Source organism: Notamacropus eugenii, chromosome 6 (assembly GCF_028372415.1).
Source record: "Notamacropus eugenii isolate mMacEug1 chromosome 6, mMacEug1.pri_v2, whole genome shotgun sequence".
Classification (NCBI taxonomy): Eukaryota; Metazoa; Chordata; class Mammalia; order Diprotodontia; family Macropodidae; genus Notamacropus; species Notamacropus eugenii.
The window spans coordinates 121,221,581-121,240,419 of NC_092877.1; the positions used below are offsets into that span (position 1 = coordinate 121,221,581).

The 18,839-nt window shown below is 37.6% G+C and overlaps 1 protein-coding gene across 1 annotated transcript in view; it reads right to left on the minus strand.

Moving 5' to 3' along the window:
* Positions 1-5,133: 5,133 nt before the first annotated feature.
* Positions 5,134-18,839, minus strand: part of LOC140511741 (transmembrane protease serine 11E-like) — a 68,671-nt gene continuing 54,965 nt past the window's right edge. Inside the window, exons 6-10 of the mRNA XM_072620915.1 lie at positions 17,393-17,431; positions 15,815-15,995; positions 13,464-13,723; positions 9,245-9,387; positions 5,134-7,983 (exon numbers count right to left, since the gene is read on the minus strand). Coding sequence (XP_072477016.1) covers positions 7,822-7,983; positions 9,245-9,387; positions 13,464-13,723; positions 15,815-15,995; positions 17,393-17,431 — 785 coding nt within the window. The 3' untranslated portion in view covers positions 5,134-7,821. The remainder of the gene's footprint in view (positions 7,984-9,244; positions 9,388-13,463; positions 13,724-15,814; positions 15,996-17,392; positions 17,432-18,839) is intronic.

Below are 18,839 nucleotides of genomic sequence, written 5' to 3' on the forward strand. Positions count from 1 at the left end.
CATAATAGTTTCTCGTATTTTTGTCTTTGGAAGCACTTTCCTTTCCTTTAAAGTCTCATTCTTTTCCCATAGGAAAACAGAGTTTGTTGAATCTGAAATTTAGAGCTGAAGGAGTCCTTAATGGTCATTGAGTCTAACCCTCTCATCTTACAGGTAAGAAGTTGATGCCTAGAAAAGTTAAGTGGCTTGTCCAGGGTTATGTAGCTAGTAAGTGACTGTGACACTTAAACCGAAGTACTCTTCATGCCAGCTCCAGTATTCTCACCACGATACCCTGCTACCTCTCATCCTAGCTTCAAACTGCCTTTGTAATACCAGTAACTATTATCATGGTTCAGATTTCTTTTCCCTGTTCCTCTAACTTTTTCAGAGCTGCTCTACGCTTCCGTATGTGTTCAGGAAAGTTTTCAAATTCAAATTTGTATAGCTCAGGGATTCTGAATCTTTTATGAGTCATAAACTATTATAACAACCCAAGTTAACTATAAAGGGTATATGAAGATATCTGTAGCCAGAGAAAGAATAGATAAGTAGAAGTATGTATAGACACACATACACACCACATACATAACACACATACATTCATACATACATAGATATTTATGTCGAATGGTAACCATTTCTGTGGTAGGGCAAAGGGAGGCAAGGGAAGAAAAAATAAAGAAATTTACATGATAACATTATTATATGATTAGTAAGAATAGGAAGTTGTTCATGATTGATTGCATTTTCATGTGCAATTTTTTTATTATACTTTGTTAGGAAACATTTGTTTTATTCCATAAATTAAAAAGAGAATAAAATTTAAAAAAAAGAAATCAATGTACTCCTTCAGAATAATGCTTCTGAATACCTAAAATGAAATGCAAAAGAATACAAAGGAAACACAACATTGGTAGAAATGAATGTGATTTTTTTTTCATCTAATTTCACAGGCTTTCTGAAATCTATCCACAGACATCTATAGACTTCAGATTAAGAACCCCTGATATAACTTTTTTAAGTGTACAAAACATTGTATATAAAGAATTGCATTTGATCCTTGCAATAAATCTAGGAGATAAGTATTATTATTAACTCCAGTTTTACAGATGGGAAAACAGAGGTGGAGAAAGGTTTTGACTGATTTGCCATACCCTGTCTACTTCTTAAACAGGTCTATTCAATGAATGGGCATTACCTCACCCTAAGTGAGTGCCTGAAGGGGGCCAAGGTCTCGCAGTGCATCCTGGGCCTTCTCCAGTCATCCTGATAAATATCTGGTCACTGAATTCAGACAGCTCTGGAGAAGAAGTGAGGCTTGTGACCCTGCACAGTGCCCCCTCACTCAAAACAAAGTTAAGTGCAACTCATGTCATCATGTTTCTGATGGCATGGTCTTCTTCGGCAATGAAGGACAAACACAGCAAAATAGTAGGTATTTGAGAGATGACTGAACTCAATTCTTACTGGATTGAGGTCCAACTCTCTATCCACTGTATTGTCTACCTATTTTATTAAACCCCATGAAAGGTGTTTCATATTTATTTTCATATTTTCCTATAAGTGCCCCAAAGAAAGAAGGAAATTAAATACAAAGAAGTGAGGAAATTTCAGGTTTCAATCAAAACTCAGAGGGGGAGATTTTTAGAAAGGACCCTTACCGTCCCTGTATTCATACCCTTGAAAGCTACAGAATGGCTAATCTGCCTAGTCCTAAAACCATATCTCACAAGACAAGTACAATTCATATACTGGCCTCTTCATTCTTTATTGTTGACCTTTCATCCTACCTGCTCTCATTTGCAAGCAGCTCATTTTCCCCCATTTGCCCCTTAACTTTCAAACTGTTTCTAGCAAAATCCCTCACATTTTGATCCTCTAGATCTAATTACAAGTGAAGGCAGAGAGGGATAAGAGTAATAGAGCAGCACTCAGTTTTTTTGTTGTTTTCTGCATCTAAGATGTTATTTCACAAAGTTAGAGCCAGAAATAAAATTCAAACCACTCTTCGGTGGTCGCTATTCTGATATTACTTGTCTCTGTTTATGCAGTAATAAGTATGTCATGGACAGAAAACTGAAGTTACTTATTTTCCTAACTAGTCATTCTCTTTATTTCAGAAAGATTTCATTAACCCTAACCCTAACCCTAAACCCTTTACCATATGACTCCCACCTACCTTGGTCTACTGTCCATCGATCATGCTTCTTATATTCTGTAGTTCAGACAAACTGGCCTTCTTCCTATTCCTCAGATCTAACATTCCATTTCCAGCCCTTGTACCTTTTCATACACTGCCTCTTATGCCTGGAATGTTTTCCCTCATCACCTTTGTCTCTTAGAAGCTCTTACTGACCTCTCTGCTGAACTTGACGTTGTTGACCACCTTCTCCTTTAGCCAAAGTAATTTCCCTTCCGCACAGATCTGACCTTGGGATGAATCTCCTTTTGTAAAGGTATCAAATAAGGGACTGAGTATACCTGAACAAGTTTAAAATGTAATTAGGAAATAGTTTACAATAATAGATAAAAATACATTAAGGCATAGATAATGTTAATATTTGGTTTTTTAAGTCAATGAGCTATGTGCAAGGATGCTTATCTATGACTTAGTAGCCGCAATTTCTATTTCAGTTTGACAGTTGTCTTTGCTCAACCAATTCCAGTGGCTTCCTGTTGCCTCTGGGATAAAATAAAAACTTCTCTGTTTAGTTTTTAAAAACCTAGCCTATCTTTTCAGCCATACTAGACATTGTATCTCTACCTGGTATGGGGAGATTGAAAGGAGAAAAAAATACATTTTTTACTTAAAAAATTAAATTTTAAGAAAGATTACAAGCTCATCCTGAGTAAGGATTGGATCATTCTTTGCAGTTGTATCCTCTATAGCTCCACTGTGTCTGATGTATCATAGAAGCTTAATAAGTACTTGGTGATTGTTTGAGATGAAGTCCTTAAGGCAGTTTTCAATAGTACTACCAGTTTTTCTGGGTACTTTAGGGTGGGGCACAAAGAAGAGTTTTGCTAAACACAGGACTGGGAGCAGCTAAAGCACTGTGATATTATCATCACTTTATCCTTTCAAAGCACATTTTTAAAAAATTAAAATATTTTTTAAATGGAGAAATAAAGTGATTCTACCATGCATTTCCAAATCACTTTCATCAGCTTCCTCCTAATTCAATTCAATTCAATGAATACATATTAAGCGTCAGCTATGTACATGCATTAATTTCCAGGGGCAAGTAAAACCAGACTTGGTATTTACCTGTGGACTCAGCCTCATGATGGCCTTATCATTCATCAGGCTTTCTTCTAATTCTTGTAAAGCAAGAACTGCCCTGGTCATCTTGCCCTGACTGGAAACTATGATTCTCTAATGGGGCACTTGGTACCCACAGCTTCCCCCTTAGCCATCTTGTCACCCTCCCTCAGACTCATCCTGCCATAAATCCTGCCAGAGAAGGAAGTAAAAAACTCCACCCAGGCTTGTCTGAATCAAGTTCATGAGGTGCTTCAGTGGTTTTGTCTAATCAAGTTAATTGAAATCTCTTTATGATCCACACAGCTGTTCCTTCCACATGACAAGCCCTGGCTTATTTGCATGCCTACCTTTGCACTGGCTGTTTTCCCTCCCTGGAATTCTCTCCCACCCCCACACCCCCCATTTTGCTTTCCCTGGCTTCCAATTTCACTTTAGGTTGGGGGAGAGGGATTCCTTTCCCCCCCAGCTGCTAGAGTCTTCCTCTCTGAGATTACCTTCTATCTGCTCTGTTGATATGTAAGGCACACTTCCCTAGTAAGGTCCTTTTCACAATAAATAATCTTATGATTTAAAAAGGACAAATAAATCATTTGTTTATACAAATGAAAAGATTTATACTAATTGTCAAATGATGGAAGGTATTGATGAAATTTTTCCTCGATAGTAATTCTTCTTTTAAGTCAAAGAGAATTCTCCAATTCGCATATGTCAGGAATGTTCTTTCAGTTTGGGATCTAACCTTCCTGAGTAATATATTACCAGACTTAATATTACCAGTAATAAAAGATGATACTGATTGTAATGGTGCTAATAGTAATATTTGTGTGTTCATTGTTAAAAGAACACGTTTATCTTTTTTGAAAGCAAAAAAGAAGCATGCTTCAATCTATATTCAGACTCCATCAGTTCTTTCTCTGAGGTTTTCATCGTAAATCCTTCAGAGTTGTCTTGGATCGCTGTATTGTTGAGAATAGCTGCATCATTTCCAGCTGATAACTTTACAATATTGCTGTTACTTTGTCCACGGTACAATCCACTCTGCATCAGCTCATTTAAGCCTTTCCAGGTTTTCTGAGAGCATTCTATTCCTCATTTCTTATAGAACAATAGGATTCCATTATAATCACTTAAAACAATTTGGTCAGCCATTCCCCAATTGGTAGGCATCCCATCAATTTCCAGTTCTTTGCCACTAGAAAAGAGCTGCTATATTTGTGTATACATAGATCCTTTCCCTTTTAATATTTTTTTTATCTGTCTTGGGATACAAACCTAAGAGTGGTATTGCTAGATCAAAGGGTATGCATGGTTTTATAGCCCTTTGGTTGTAAAAGGAACACATTTATTAAGGGAATTGCCTTCTTTTGGCTTGTTATGATCCTAATATAACTATTGTGCTCCAGTAATAAGAGTAATGTCACCACAATGTCTAGATAGTCCCTTTGGATTAGGGCTTAGAAGATTAAAGGTACCATATAGAGTCTCACTCTAGTGCTTAGCATAGTGCCTGGTAAGTACTTAGTAAGTACTTAATAAATGTTTATTGAATGACTATACTTACTGACTTAAGAATGAAATATGCCACATATAGTACTTACTATAATACTGAGAACTCAATTTCAGTGAAATAGTGGGAATGATTCATTTAATGGGAGTTTTTGTGTTTTTATTTTTAAATGAAGGCATTTTCACATTCTTGAGGTATTTTTTTCTTCAGATGTTTTATAAGCAAAGTAGAAACCTATGTAAGAGATTTGCACTAATTACTGAAAGAACCTGATTTCTGTCATCCTGCTTTTGGAAAATACTGAATCTACCATAGTTCTTAAATGTATCAAGTAATGCAGATATATCTAATTGGTATGGGTCAAATAATAAAAATAGCGTTAAGGTTTTCAAAGCACTTTATATTTATTATCTGATTTGATCCACACTACAATGCTACTAGACGCTATTATTATTTCCATTTGACAGATGAGGAAACAGAGGCAAACAGAGGTTGAGTGACTTGCCCAGGTACAGAGAGCTAGCAAATATCCGAGCTCAGGTCTTCTTGACTACATATTCAACACTCTATCCAATAAATCCCCTGGATGCTGAAGGGGGTCCGCCCACTGAAATATCCCCCCAATTATCTTTCTTTATAAAATTCTGGACCTGCTTGGATTGCTAATTTCAAAGATTAAAGAACAAGAGACATTTTATTGTCTGTAAGAATCTAAGTTAGTAATGTACCCACATATCATGATAGTAGCACTGATCTCAAAATTATTCATCTCGGGTCAATACTATTAATACCACAGAGAACACTAAGTGATCACTTTTAAGTACTTTTTTAACTGGAGGCACTAACTTTGTACTTTCCTGAACATAATGAGGATCGTGAAGGAACATGATACTCTTTTCTCAAAAGAAGCTTAAATAATCTAGCTACTCCATTCTCCTTTTTTTCCGTCTCCAGTCAACTCAGTGTCATCCTCAGGTGTCTTCACATGTTCTAAATTTAATTCCATGGCCAAGAGGAATGACAATTGGCTGTCCAAGGGAGGACAATTTCCCCTATTTTCACCCTTATTTAGGACTGCCAGGTACGATATTCAGGAAACAGTTGCTTCTTAACTGATATTAAAAAAATACATTTTTGGCCCAGACAACATTATTGGTTGATGGATCTGGACCTGTTTTTATTGGTTTAGAGAATTCTCTTCATGGAAACTCCCCTACCAGGAAATGACTGAAACTTAAGATCTTAGAGAGCTGTCTGAAGCACTGAGAAATTAAGTGACTTGTCCAGGGTCACAGAGATAGTACATGTCAAATATAGAACAGGAACCTAGCTCTTCCCAATTCCAGAAATAGTCCTCTATCCCTTATGCAAAACTGCTTCTTCACAGGTGTTGATGAAAGTTTTTGAAAAGATTAAACACCAACTGGAATAATATACAGGGCAAGATATGGTTATTTTGAAATTTAATAAGAAATATAGAAATATATTTCAAATTCAAATAATTTTCAATTTTTTTGTTTGCAGTTTTTTAAGTTTTTGAATTTATCAAACAAAATTGCACTAAGACTTTTGGGACACTGTATACATTTCTATTTAAACATGTATATACCTATACAAAATTTGCTTCATCTTTTCAGATGCATGTATATATGTACATGCAGAAACTTGTATTATAAATACACATGTATGTGTATATAAATATGCATATGTTTATTTTTATGTGTGCAAACATATATGACTAGACCTATGATTTCATGACTGTGAAGAAATCCTGGTCATTCTTCTACCAATGCAGATTGGTACCTTCTTGCAATAGATAGTTTTAGAGAGCTGCCTGGGGCACTGAGAGGTCAAATGAGTTTCCCAGGGTCTCACAGTTAGCATGTCTCAGAGGAAAGGACTTGAACCTAATCTTCCTGACTACAAAGCCAATTCTGAATCTACTATGTCATGCTCCTCTTGCATGGTAAATTATCATCCAGCATATGTATGATTGCAGGAGGAACTTGACCAGTTATATATCAAGAACAAGAAATAACATAGGCAGAGTCCAGGTACTTTATTGAGCCCCACAGAATATTAAAACACCTAAAGATAGGTTTCCAATAAATTGGTTAGATATGCTACGGGAGGATCGGAGGTGGGGTAAGAGGATAGGATGGGTTGAAAGCATTGTCTTCATTGATGAGATAGTGGATCAGGTACATATAGCATACAGAAATATAAATACTTAAGCTTACCTACATATTGCTTTTATGATTTCCTATGTTTCTCCCCTAACACTAAATTCATGTTTTGTGGTGATTTTTTTTCAAAAATAACTTTATTTTCAATTAACAAACATTATTTTCTTTCCCTCCCACCTTTCTTTCCCAAGGGGAATAAAAAAAGAAGACAATCCTCATGACAAATATGTGTAATCAGACAAAAAAAATCCTGCATTGTCCTTGTCCAAAAATATGTCTTTTCAATATTCAACTTATCATATCTCTGTCATAAGGTGGATGTACTCTTCATCATCAGTCTTCTAGGTTATAGTTGGTCATTGTGTTGATCAGAGTTCTTAAGTCTTTCAAAATTGTTTGTTTTTACAACATTGTTGTTATAGTATAGGTTATTCTCCTGATTGTATTCATTTCTTTCTGTATCACTTCATGCAAATCTTCCTGGGTTTTTCTCTAAAACTGTCCCTTTCATCATTTATTATGGCACCATGGTATTCCTTATGATACTCTTTGCTCTGACCTCATTCAGACAGGAAAAAAAACATTCTAGAGCACATATCTCTGTGTATATATAAATTTATTTTTAAAGCAAAAAAAAATTGTTTCATTTTGCTTTTTTTTTATTGTTCACTACCTTTACAAAGGCAGTAAACACAACAATCTATGAAAATGGATGGAAATCATTTCTTCACACTGTTGGCATTTACTTGAGATTCATGACCTTAAGTCAAAATCTCAAAGACAGGTACTTTATAGAGATAGCGTAATCATACATATGAATTTCTTGGGGTGAGTATGGTCCACATGTAACTGTATATTTCATTTTACAAATCACTTTTCTCTTAGACACCAGTCTTGGCTTCAATCCAGTTACGAAAAGCAGTTACTCGAGTATAGACACCTGGCTTATTTGGTTGTGCACATTCATCACCCCAACTCACTATACCATAAAGATACCAGATGTCTCTAGAATTTGAACTGACCATAGGTCCACCAGAGTCACCCTAGAGAAAAAGTGGGAGAACTGGAATTAGTAATTCAGTTTACAGAAAGAAATTTTGTCAGGAAGTTTCTATCATTCATCAATTTTGAAAGCATTTCGTGTGACTCATCTCACGTGAGATGCCCTAACTCTGATACTTAGTGATGGAGGATGGGGAAGGGGTGGGGGCAAGGGCAGGAATTTCTTTCTTTCTTCTTTTAAAAAGTTCATTATTATAAAAGATAGATGGAGGAAGGTATGAAGTTGGAAATATTGATGACTTTTAAAAAAATATTGCAATGAAATGTTTTAAAAAGAATGTCATTGTATGAGAAGATGGTGAAAAAAGGAAGGACACATATCTCTCTGATATTTGTGCCAAGGAAGACAGTACAAATGTAGAAAGATAGCAAGGAGAAGATGGGCATAGATGGAGGGGTTTATACAAGACAGCTTAAATCTCTTCTTCAACACAGGAGATTTGATCTGCTGAAAACTAACATGGAGAGAAGAGAATTGAAAAGAAAAAAGAATTTTGGAAATAGCCTATATGAGGAAAGAGTGTTGCAGTGCTTATGAGACTAATCAAAGAATCGCCAAATAGAGATAAAGGCTAAGTAAAATCAGTATGAATTTGTTGTGTGTTAATTCAGCATAGTATTTCCCTCCTCTAATAGCCCTTGATATTCCAAGGCATAAGAGCAGAGAAAGCAGCAAAATGGTGGGAGTGGTCCACCACTGGGCTTTTGCACAGTGAGCTTGGCAACATCAAGATAGATATGGGACTTTACAATAATGGGGGAGGGGGTAGCCACAAAGTGGCTGACTCTGGAATCAAGGGTCTGAATGGAGTCTAGTGAAGCCAGAAGAGGGCTAATAGCTCCAGTAAGGTAGGAGTTTGAGAGGTAGTAGGCAAAGAAAGCTGCGATCAGAGGAGGGCAGTGTTGAATTTTAAATCTTAGAAAGGTATCATATTCTGGCTTCATGGCTGAGGGCAAAGACTTTAGGGACTATGTTTAGATTTTGCTTTCCAAGAGAATGTGTAGGATATCTTTCCTGGTTACAATTCAATGCATGGAGACTTGATGAGACTGCTTCCATTTACACATAATGGAAGACTCCTTCCTTTCCCTCTACTACACCCATGTTTTCTATATTACTTTTTGTATCAACATTGAAATGCAAGAGATTAATGAGGGATTTTCAAATAATTATGCAGACCCCTGTCATTTACAAAATATCTACTGTCTCTAAAGGTAGCCTGTAAAAGCACTCTAGTTTACCTGGCAAGCATCTTTTCCTCCTTCCAAATAGCCAGCACATATCATTCCAGAGGTAATAGCATTGTTGTAAACTTGTGGCTGATTGCATGTCTTAGTGTCTATGATTCTCACTTCTACTTGCTGAAGACGGTTTACACTACTACCTAAATTCAAAAGAAGAGTAGAATGGTGTTACTATTTAGAGGTACATTTAAAAAAAAAAGAAATGTATACTTTGATGCATGCCCTTATGACCATAGATCAGAAAGGTGATTCCTAGTTTCCACACATATATTTTTCAAAATAGAACAATGTATAAAAGAAGACAGCACCATAAATTTCCAGTCGAGTCTAAATAAAATGGCTGGATGTGTAGGAAAGAACTCTAATTTTAATTAAGCCCATCAGGACAATGCAATTACAGTGGGATGTGTTGGTCATCCTACATCCTATGTTGCCATCTACATATCATAATGAAACAATTCTAATGCTATTTTCTTCCATTCTTAATGTAGTGACTGCTAAAAAGTTAATGGTTTGGTGCTCTCTGATCAGAAATTACTTTGTATGTATTTCATAAATCATATTCTTTGTATGTGTAGTTCCTTTCCTTGTCCCAAAGAATGTATGCTTTCTGTGTCTTCCTCTGTCAGTTCTTACTTTTGTCCTGTCTATCATTAAGAGGTTGTTCTCTTTTTGGCCAGGCTTACACTCTAGAAGAAGGCGTAAAACATGAACAAAAACATGTCTGCACAACACAAGTACAAAAGAAGCATCTGGACAAAATATTATAAGAAATACGAAGTGGGAGATATCACTTTCAGTGGGGAGCCTCAGGGAAAGCTTTGAGAAAGAGAAGATACCTGAGCCACAGAATTGCAGGGAGGTCATCCAGTTCATTCTTAATTTTAGCAAGAATCCCCTTGATGTCATACTTGACAAGTGGTCATTCGGTCTTTGCTTGGTGACTTTTAGTGAGGGCAACCTGGCCTCCAGAGAGAGGCCCATTCACTCTCTGGACAGCTTTAATTGTTAACTGAAGTCATTCCTAAACCTTACTATCTGTAGCATATACCCATTGCTCCTAGCTTTGCCCTCTGAGACCAAGCAGAATATGTAAACCTCTCTTACTGCACAGTCCTTTGAGTACCTGAAAATACCTTCCAAGTGCTTCCTATGTCTTTTCTATGATAAAATCCTCAGTTCATCAACCAAGAAAGAAAAGAATTTCAACAGGCAGAGATATTAAGGTCAGTCCATAGGATACTTTTTCTGCATTTAGAGTACATGAAGGCAAATAGAGAAAAATAAGGCTGGAGACTGTCCAAGGTCTTCAAGGGCATACAAGGATCCTACATTTTATCATATAAGTGATGGAGAGCCCATGAAGCTTTTTGAGCAAGGAAATAACAGAGTGAGATCTAGCTATTTGGGTCTTTTAAATCAATATTACGGGGACCTAGTTGACAAAGTGGATAGGGCTCTGGGCCTGGAGTCAGGAAAATCTGAGTCCAAATCTGACATTAGACACTTAGTAGCTTTGTGACCCCGGGCAAGTCACTTCACTGTGTTTGCCTCAGTTTCTCATCTGCAAAATGAACTGGAAAAGGACATGGGAAACCAAATGGGGTCACAAAGAACTGGACATGACAGAACCACAACAAAAATCAACATTCTTTCATTTGATGTTCCAACTTCACGTCATGTACAATTTTGATAATTGATATCATCTGTGCCTTCATCTCGAGCTATTGACAAAAAAAGTAAATAAAATAGGGTGAAAAACAGAGGAATATGACATTCTGTTAGAGAATTCCATCTAGATTAACAGCCATTATCAGTCAAAAATTCTTTAGGTCTGATAGGGAGATGTGTTGGTTATTTGGTGCAATTATACGTCTTTGCTGTTGGGGTGGGATATGTGAGAAAGGATCACTGGGAAGTAACAACAATCTTTTGTTAAGCATCAACAAATTTTTTTTAATTATTTGGGTCTTGTCATTCTAGTTAGTCGGGGTCTGACCCACCTAAACCCATCATCATGAAATTTTGTCTACCTCTCCATTTTTTCTTGCTCTGTCTATATTGCTCACATGCTGCTGATCTACCAGTCTAGTAAGCCTGTCAAAATAGATGAGCTATTTGTTATGTGACCTTCTATGAACAAACAAAAGCATCCACTGTTTCTCTAAGTGCTCACAAATCACATCTAGAGTAATCTATTCTAATATTTTTCCAGGAATTCATGTCAAGGTCACGAACCTAGAGTACTCAGTCAGCTTCTATGACATAATTTCCTCATTCTCTTCCTACTGATCATGATTTTTTCAGCCTCAGTTCTAGTTCAGACCCTCCTTGCATTTTGCTTAAATATCACACTCATTTCGTGCCAGCCATCCCTCTCTTAATCTCTTCTTCTTTCAATTCAGTTAATACCACATGACCAGACTGGACTTCTTGATGCATAGATATGATCAATTCAATCCATTGTTCAAAAATTTATGGAAAAAATTACTCAACTCCCTCCTGACATTTAAGTATCTCCAAAATCTACCTTCTGTTTACCTTTCCTTTTCATGTCACACTCTTCTCTCTAATTTGTTTTTTGTTCCAAATAATCAAGATCATTTACTTTTGCCTGAGCACATCTCGTTATTTATCACTTCTGTTTTTGCTGACATGTTCTTCAAATGGAATACCCTCCGTCCTGTTCTGCCTGGTGATATATTATGCTTAAATGTTACTTCTTAAATGAAGTACTCTCCAGCTTCCCTAAATGTTAATTATTTCTCCCTTATCTGATTTCATAATTTCAAAGTTCTTCTTGCCCACTTGTATTCTTGTTGTTGTTTAGTCATTTTCAGTCATATTCAACTCTTTATGACCCCACTTGGGGTTTTCTTGGCAAAGATACTTGAATGATTTGTCATTTCCTTCTCCACCTCATTTTACAGATGAGGAAACTGAGGCAAACAACGTTTATTGACTTGCCTAGGGTCACACAGCTAGGAAGTGTCTGAGACCACATTTGAACTCATAAAGGTGAGTCTACCTGACTCCAGGCCAGGCACTCTATCCACTTGTACCACCAGCTGCCTTTCTTATATTCTACATGTGTTTTATTCATATACATCACTTCCCCTTTAGAGTTTTCAGGTCTTATTTGCAGGTTATCTTCCAATATGCAGCATAGTTAACTACAGGTACTCAAGTACATATTGGATGGATGATTTCAGTATCATGGGTAATTCCCAGTGTGGGAACTCCCTCTTTCAGTGCAGATTACAGCCTGTCTATGACACATAGAAGACCCACAAAATTTTCTGAAAAGCATGGAGGTGAAGTTTCTTGACCAGGATTACACAGCTATTTAGTATCTTCCTGACTAGAAGTCCAACATTCAATCCATTACCCTTACCCTATCACTAATATGAATCACACAGAGTAGACTGGTGTTTGGTAAATGTTCACAGAATGAATATCTGTTACAGTAGCAACACGGTAGCATAATGATGGAAAAGCTTAGGAATATTCATCTCTAATTCCCCAATTTACGCCCAAGCCTTACTTCAGCCCAATCCACTGGCTGACCAACAAAGTGTGGCATCAAGTAGAGCCAACAAGCACTTATTAAGTGCTTATAATGGTCTAATATCCAAGTGCTATGGTATAATGCTTAAGCAAGTACTTCTTAAGTGCTTAAGTGAGTAAAGACTTACTGTGTGCTAAGTGATGGGTATACAAAGAAAGGCAAAAAATAGTTCTTGCCTTTGGGGAGCTTATATTCTTATGGGGAAGATAACATACAAACAACCATATACATATAAGATTTATATAGAACAAATGGGAGATCATCTCAGAGGGAAGGCACTAGCATTAAGGGTCATTGGGAAAATCTTCTGAAGGTGGGATTTTTAGCTGCATCTTGGAAGGAAGCCAGGGAAATTGGAAGATGGAAAGGACATCAGGCCAAGACTAAAGGTCCATTAAAAGGTGCTGAGTTAGGAGACAGTGCTGTGTGGAAAAAAGAACAGCAGGAATGATGATGTCACTGGATCTACAAGTACATGGAAGGGAATAAAGTGGGAGAAAAAAACTGGGATGGAAGGAAGGGGTCAGTTTGTAAAAGGCTTTAAAACCAAACAGTGATTTTATATTTGCTCCATTATATTCTACCTTATCAGTGACTTAAAGTATTAGGTTCTACTGCTGCACATTTAGTTACTGTTTAAGTGCTCACCATCATTTCTCAGTGCTCCAAATCCTGTGACATATGCAGTAGAACCTGGACTAATCTGATGCGACGCATCTGGGAGGCACACTCGATGCACGGCTTTTGTGTTAGGCACAGGTCTGGAAAGTTCTATGACAGCAATGTCATAGTCGTGAGATGGATACTTGTAGTTTTCATGAACAATGATCCTCTTGAATCGTGTCCTCTCTTTGGGGGGATTTATTGTCACACCGAAAGAAGCCGTCCATTGGGATGGGTCCTTGTAACTGAAAAAGGAAAAAAAGAGCACATTCCATGAGCTGCCACTGCTTGGTAACAGCACATTTCACTTCAGAGGTGTTCAGATAATTTGTTCTTTTATTGAAGGTCCACTTCCCTCAGCCTATGTTGGTCAGGGAGAGATTAGGGGAAAGAGAATGATTATAGAGTCAGTGTAGGGTGGAATTGCAACAATATGCTTCCCAGAACTTCATTCTCCACTCACTGAACTATCAGGCTCCTTTCATCTCCATATAACACTATGTGGCCTCAAAAACATATGGGCAGAGTAAAAAGGGAGAAATTGATTCTTTCCGCCCTAGCCCGACCATGCTGATCTTCTGCTTTCTAACGCAAGCTCCTAGCAGGTAGGGATTATCTCTTCATTTGTATTTGTATCACCACCATTTAGCATACTTCCTGGCAAATAATGAGCACCTAATAGATGGTTTTTTTCATCTACTCATTCATTCTTAAGTGTAGGTAGTCTGATTATGCTAGGAACCACAGGATTCTTGACATTATTTTGAGGTATCTTTAGGAATTACATATTTTTTAAATGACTTAGGGAAACATTTTATTCACTGCAACACAACAACCAAACTACACTCATTTAACTTGGGGTTTCTAAAATTTTGTGTTGAATTGTCTGTCCCTTACCATACTTGCTTCAAGGGTTCATGATAACATCAATATAACATTTTCTCTAACAATGCAGATTGTAGTCCTTCCATGCCTTAGGAGATGGTCTTCCTATGTTATGGACACTTCAGGTGATGAGCCCTTCTGTACTGAGATAGCTAGGCTGGTTCTTCAATAATATACAAACAGTCTATCCCTAGTTCCATAAACCCATAAGATCATAAGAACTATCATTGTAATATAGTCAAGGACAGTATAAACCAGCTGAAACTGCTCCTGGTTTTCAGTCAGGACATTGGATGCAATTCAAAAGTGAGAAGGAGGGAAGGAAGGAAGGAAGGAAGGAAGGAAGGAAGGAAGGAAGGAAGGAAGGAAGGAAGGAAAGGAGGAAGAAAAGAAGGGAAGGAAGGAAGGGAAGGGAAAGACTGAAGGAAGGAAGATAGGAAGGAAGGAAGGAAGGAAGGAAGGAAGGAAGGAAGGAAGGAAGGAAGGGAGGAAGGAAGGAAGGGAGGAAGGAAAGGAGGAAAAAAGAAAGGGAAGGAAGGAAGGAAGGAAGGAAAGGAGGAAGAAAGAAAGGGAAGGAAGGAAGGGAAGGGAAAGAAGGAAGGAAGGAAGGAGGGAGGGAAGGAAACAACCATTTATTAAGTATCTACTGCTATGTGCCTGGCACAGTGCTAACCACTTTACAAATATCTCATTTGATTCTTACAACAATCCTATTATTATCCTAACTATTATTATCCCCATTTTATAGCTGAGGAAACTGAAGCAGATCAGAGTTAAGTAACTTGACCAGGTTCACACAGCTGGTAAATGTCTTAAGGCTAAATTTGAACTCAGGCCTTAACTCCTCACCCAATTTTCTACCTATTGTACAACCTAGGTATCAGAGAAAAATCTGATGGAAAGAAGTGAGCTCAGCAACACAGAGGAGAGTCACAGTGTGGGTGCAGTTACTGAGCAAAGGTAAGCCATTCTCCAGAGAGTGTTTCTAGGGTTGTTGTACCTTAAAACTCCAGAGTACTGGAAGATGAACCACTGAGCTGAAGGAAGCATGCCCTCCCCCCACTCCATACCAGCATCCTAAACCAAAGTCCTATTTGCTTTATCTCAGTTTCCAGCTTTGAATTCATACTCCATTCAGCTGTCTGTCTCTTTTGATACTACCAACAGACCTATAGAAGCTTAGATTTGCCCCTTCCATAGACTTCAATGGTTAAGAATGTCACCAAGACATCCTCGCTTTAATTAACAAGCCACTGACAATTTGTCATATATGTGTATCAAATCTATTTTTATTTCCATCTTTTACTTCCTCTTCAGATAAAGAAGTGTTTTTTTAAAAAATGCATCTAACTTTACCTCATCCAGGCTTCAAAATGATCTCTTTTCTTTTCAGAGGCCAAATCCCGCTCCATTCTCACTCATTCACTTCCCAGGGGAGTCCCTGGACTTACTTTCTGAAGCAATGAGCAGCACTGACGAGCCACGTGGCATTGATCAAGGTTGCCCCACAGCGATGAGCCCCATTCCACTGCAAACTGGCCTGCCAGGGCCATTCACCTTCTTGGGTTACTTGTTGTCCCCCAACTATCCTGTCACTTGTGCCAAAGCTTGCCCCCATCCGAGTCCCACAGCCTGTCACAAAGAGAAAGGGCTGTTAGTTTTTCTTCATTTTGAACATGGTACTTTACTCTTTCATTTGTTACTGTCCAGGAATTTGTTTTCTTTTTGTTCTTATGTTGTTTCATGTTGGAGGGACAAGAAAGTTTGCTGGAATTTGTTTGTTTCCTGCATACACACACCACCTTAGATATAGCCTGATAGTGTTATAAAGCTGCCAATATTCCCAACTACTAACACCATGCCAAAAGAGCTTGCCATCTCTCTGTCCCCAGTACCTTCCATGACAAAGGAAGGATGGCACTTCGGCAGAGTGTGTCAATGAGCTATAATTCCTCACCTCTTATACACAGTTTCTGAATCACTGAACTGAAGTCTAGAGACACTAAAATGGGAGAGGTGTATAGATCGAGAATTTTAGGATGAATACAAGGATTTCTTTGAGGGCTTTAGATGCTCCATTGAAAGCATTTTAAATGGCACCACCTATGGGAGTATGGGATTAAGTCCTATTTGTGGGGGCAAGGGTGGCCTAGAAATAGAAAAAGGATATTAATTCATAGCCCCACTGTCAAATCATTTTTAGAGAATGTTTGCAATAGCATATAGTAGAGCTTCCTGTTTAATAGTTTGTCTACCTCCTCCGCCCTCCCAGGAATAGTGAGGCATTGCCTGTGATATAGGGGCTAAGCTCATAACGGCTAGAAAGCTAGCCTCAGAACCAGGAAAAACTGGGTTTAAGTCCTGCCTCAGCCATTTGCTGCTTATGTGATTTGGATCAAGTTGTTTAACCTTTCAGTGCCCTTGGCAACTCTCTGAGACTATAAACTGCAGAGAAGATGCCAACCTGCATTGCCCACAGAGATAAGAAATGGATCTCCCTCCCCTATGCCAGTGAAAGTGTAGGTCTGATCCCTATCCCTATCAATGATAAGACCTGATGCTATGTTCTCTCCAAAGATACTCCTAAAAATAACTCTTTAGGAGCAAGAAAACATACAACCCACACAGTAGAGTGAAGATGTTAAATCCAGCGTTCATTCCAAATACTATAGACTCACAATAATTGTGGAGAGGATAATTAACTGGAATGGAAGTCATATCAGCCAGCCCAATCATAGTCTGGATCATGACAGCATTTCCTAGTAGGTGAAATCACTCCGTGATGTTAACACGGTACTTTGATGCCTTCCCACATGCACATAGCTCTTTCTAATGATACTGTGCTGCTAAACCAAATTGTTTCTGATTACTCACAAGAAGCAAAACAAACCAGAGCAACTACCTATTTTGTACTCACGATAACAGCCCAAAGCTAGACTTAATTCAAAGAGAGAATCCATACATCTTCACATTTTGTTCTACATTAAGATAATTCTATTGACTGATTTTAATAAATAATTTGAACTTACAGTTACTCAAATAGTTGTCTGTTTCTGTCTTGTTGATATCTGAAATACACAGAAAATAGAGCAAAATGACATCACTCTTCCATTGTACCACACTTGGTCACTTTGGATTTACTTAGAAATGTTGAATACCTGGTGGGCCTCCCATTGCAAGTCAAAGGCCAAGTGATAAAAACTGTAATCTGTTATGTGGAAGGCAACTGTGGACTTGGCTTATTCTTTTCTGGTCAAGGAGCATAAACTTCAAAACTTACTAAGTCATAACTGCTTTTAAAAATACTTATATAAGAATTGAGGAAATTAAATTATAAGTCAACCAATCAACAAGAATTTATTTAACCACTACATGCCAGACACCGTACTTGGTACAGTGCAAAGATATAATTATGTACAAAGAATGAAACAATCCCTACCTGCAAGAAGCTTATCTCCTAACGGGTTAAACAACCAGCATACATGTAAAAATATACAGAATAAATATAAAATGAATCAGTGCAAATATAAAATACAAGATAGGATGGGAAGAAGGACACTAACAGTTGGGGAAATTAGAAACGGCTTCATAAAGATGTTGCCTGAGCTGCATCTTAAAGAAGTGGATGCTGAGGCAGAGGTGAGGAAGGAATTCATTCCAGGCATATTAAATGGCTAACATGAAGGCATGAAGCTGGGAGTTGGAGGGTGCCTTTTTTGAGAAGCAGAAAAGGCCAGTTTGACTGGATCCCTAAATGTGAAAGTGGGAGTAATGTCCAATCAGTCTAGAAAGGTAGGTTGGCTCAATGTTGCACAGAGCTTTAAAAGCTAAACATAGGAGTTTATATTTTATCCTAGAGGCAATAGGAAGCCACTGGAATTTGTTGAGTAAGAGAGTCACCTCATCACATCAATACTTCAGGAAAACTACTTTGGCAACAGTACGTAGGGTAGGCTCGAGTGGGAAGAGTCTTGAGGCAGAGAGACCAATGAAAAGGCTGTTGCAGTAATCTAAGGGAAAGGTGATGAGAGCCTGAACTTAGCTAGCAGCTGTGTGAGTGGAAAGAAGGGTTTGGATGCAAGAACTGTTGTGAAGGTGGCATATTATAACGTAATTTTAAAATATTATTCTCTATAAGTGATCTGAAAAAAGAGCTCCTCAAAATGCCTTCAAATGTTATTTCATAGCTACAACTTTATATACATGTGTATATATGTGTATGTGTATGTATATGTATACATGTATGTATATATATGAGTGTGTATATATGTATGTGTATATACTGCTGATTTCTTTACAGAGAAGCTACAGATGAGAAAAAACTTAAAGCTAACTTGTTAATAATGGCCACTACTTAATGAAGTTCACACAAAACTTAAATGGCAAAGTATACCTGGAAATATCGTATAATTTAAGAATAAAATTCATAATAGATACTTGATAAAGACATATTGCTGACTGACAGATTAATTTACA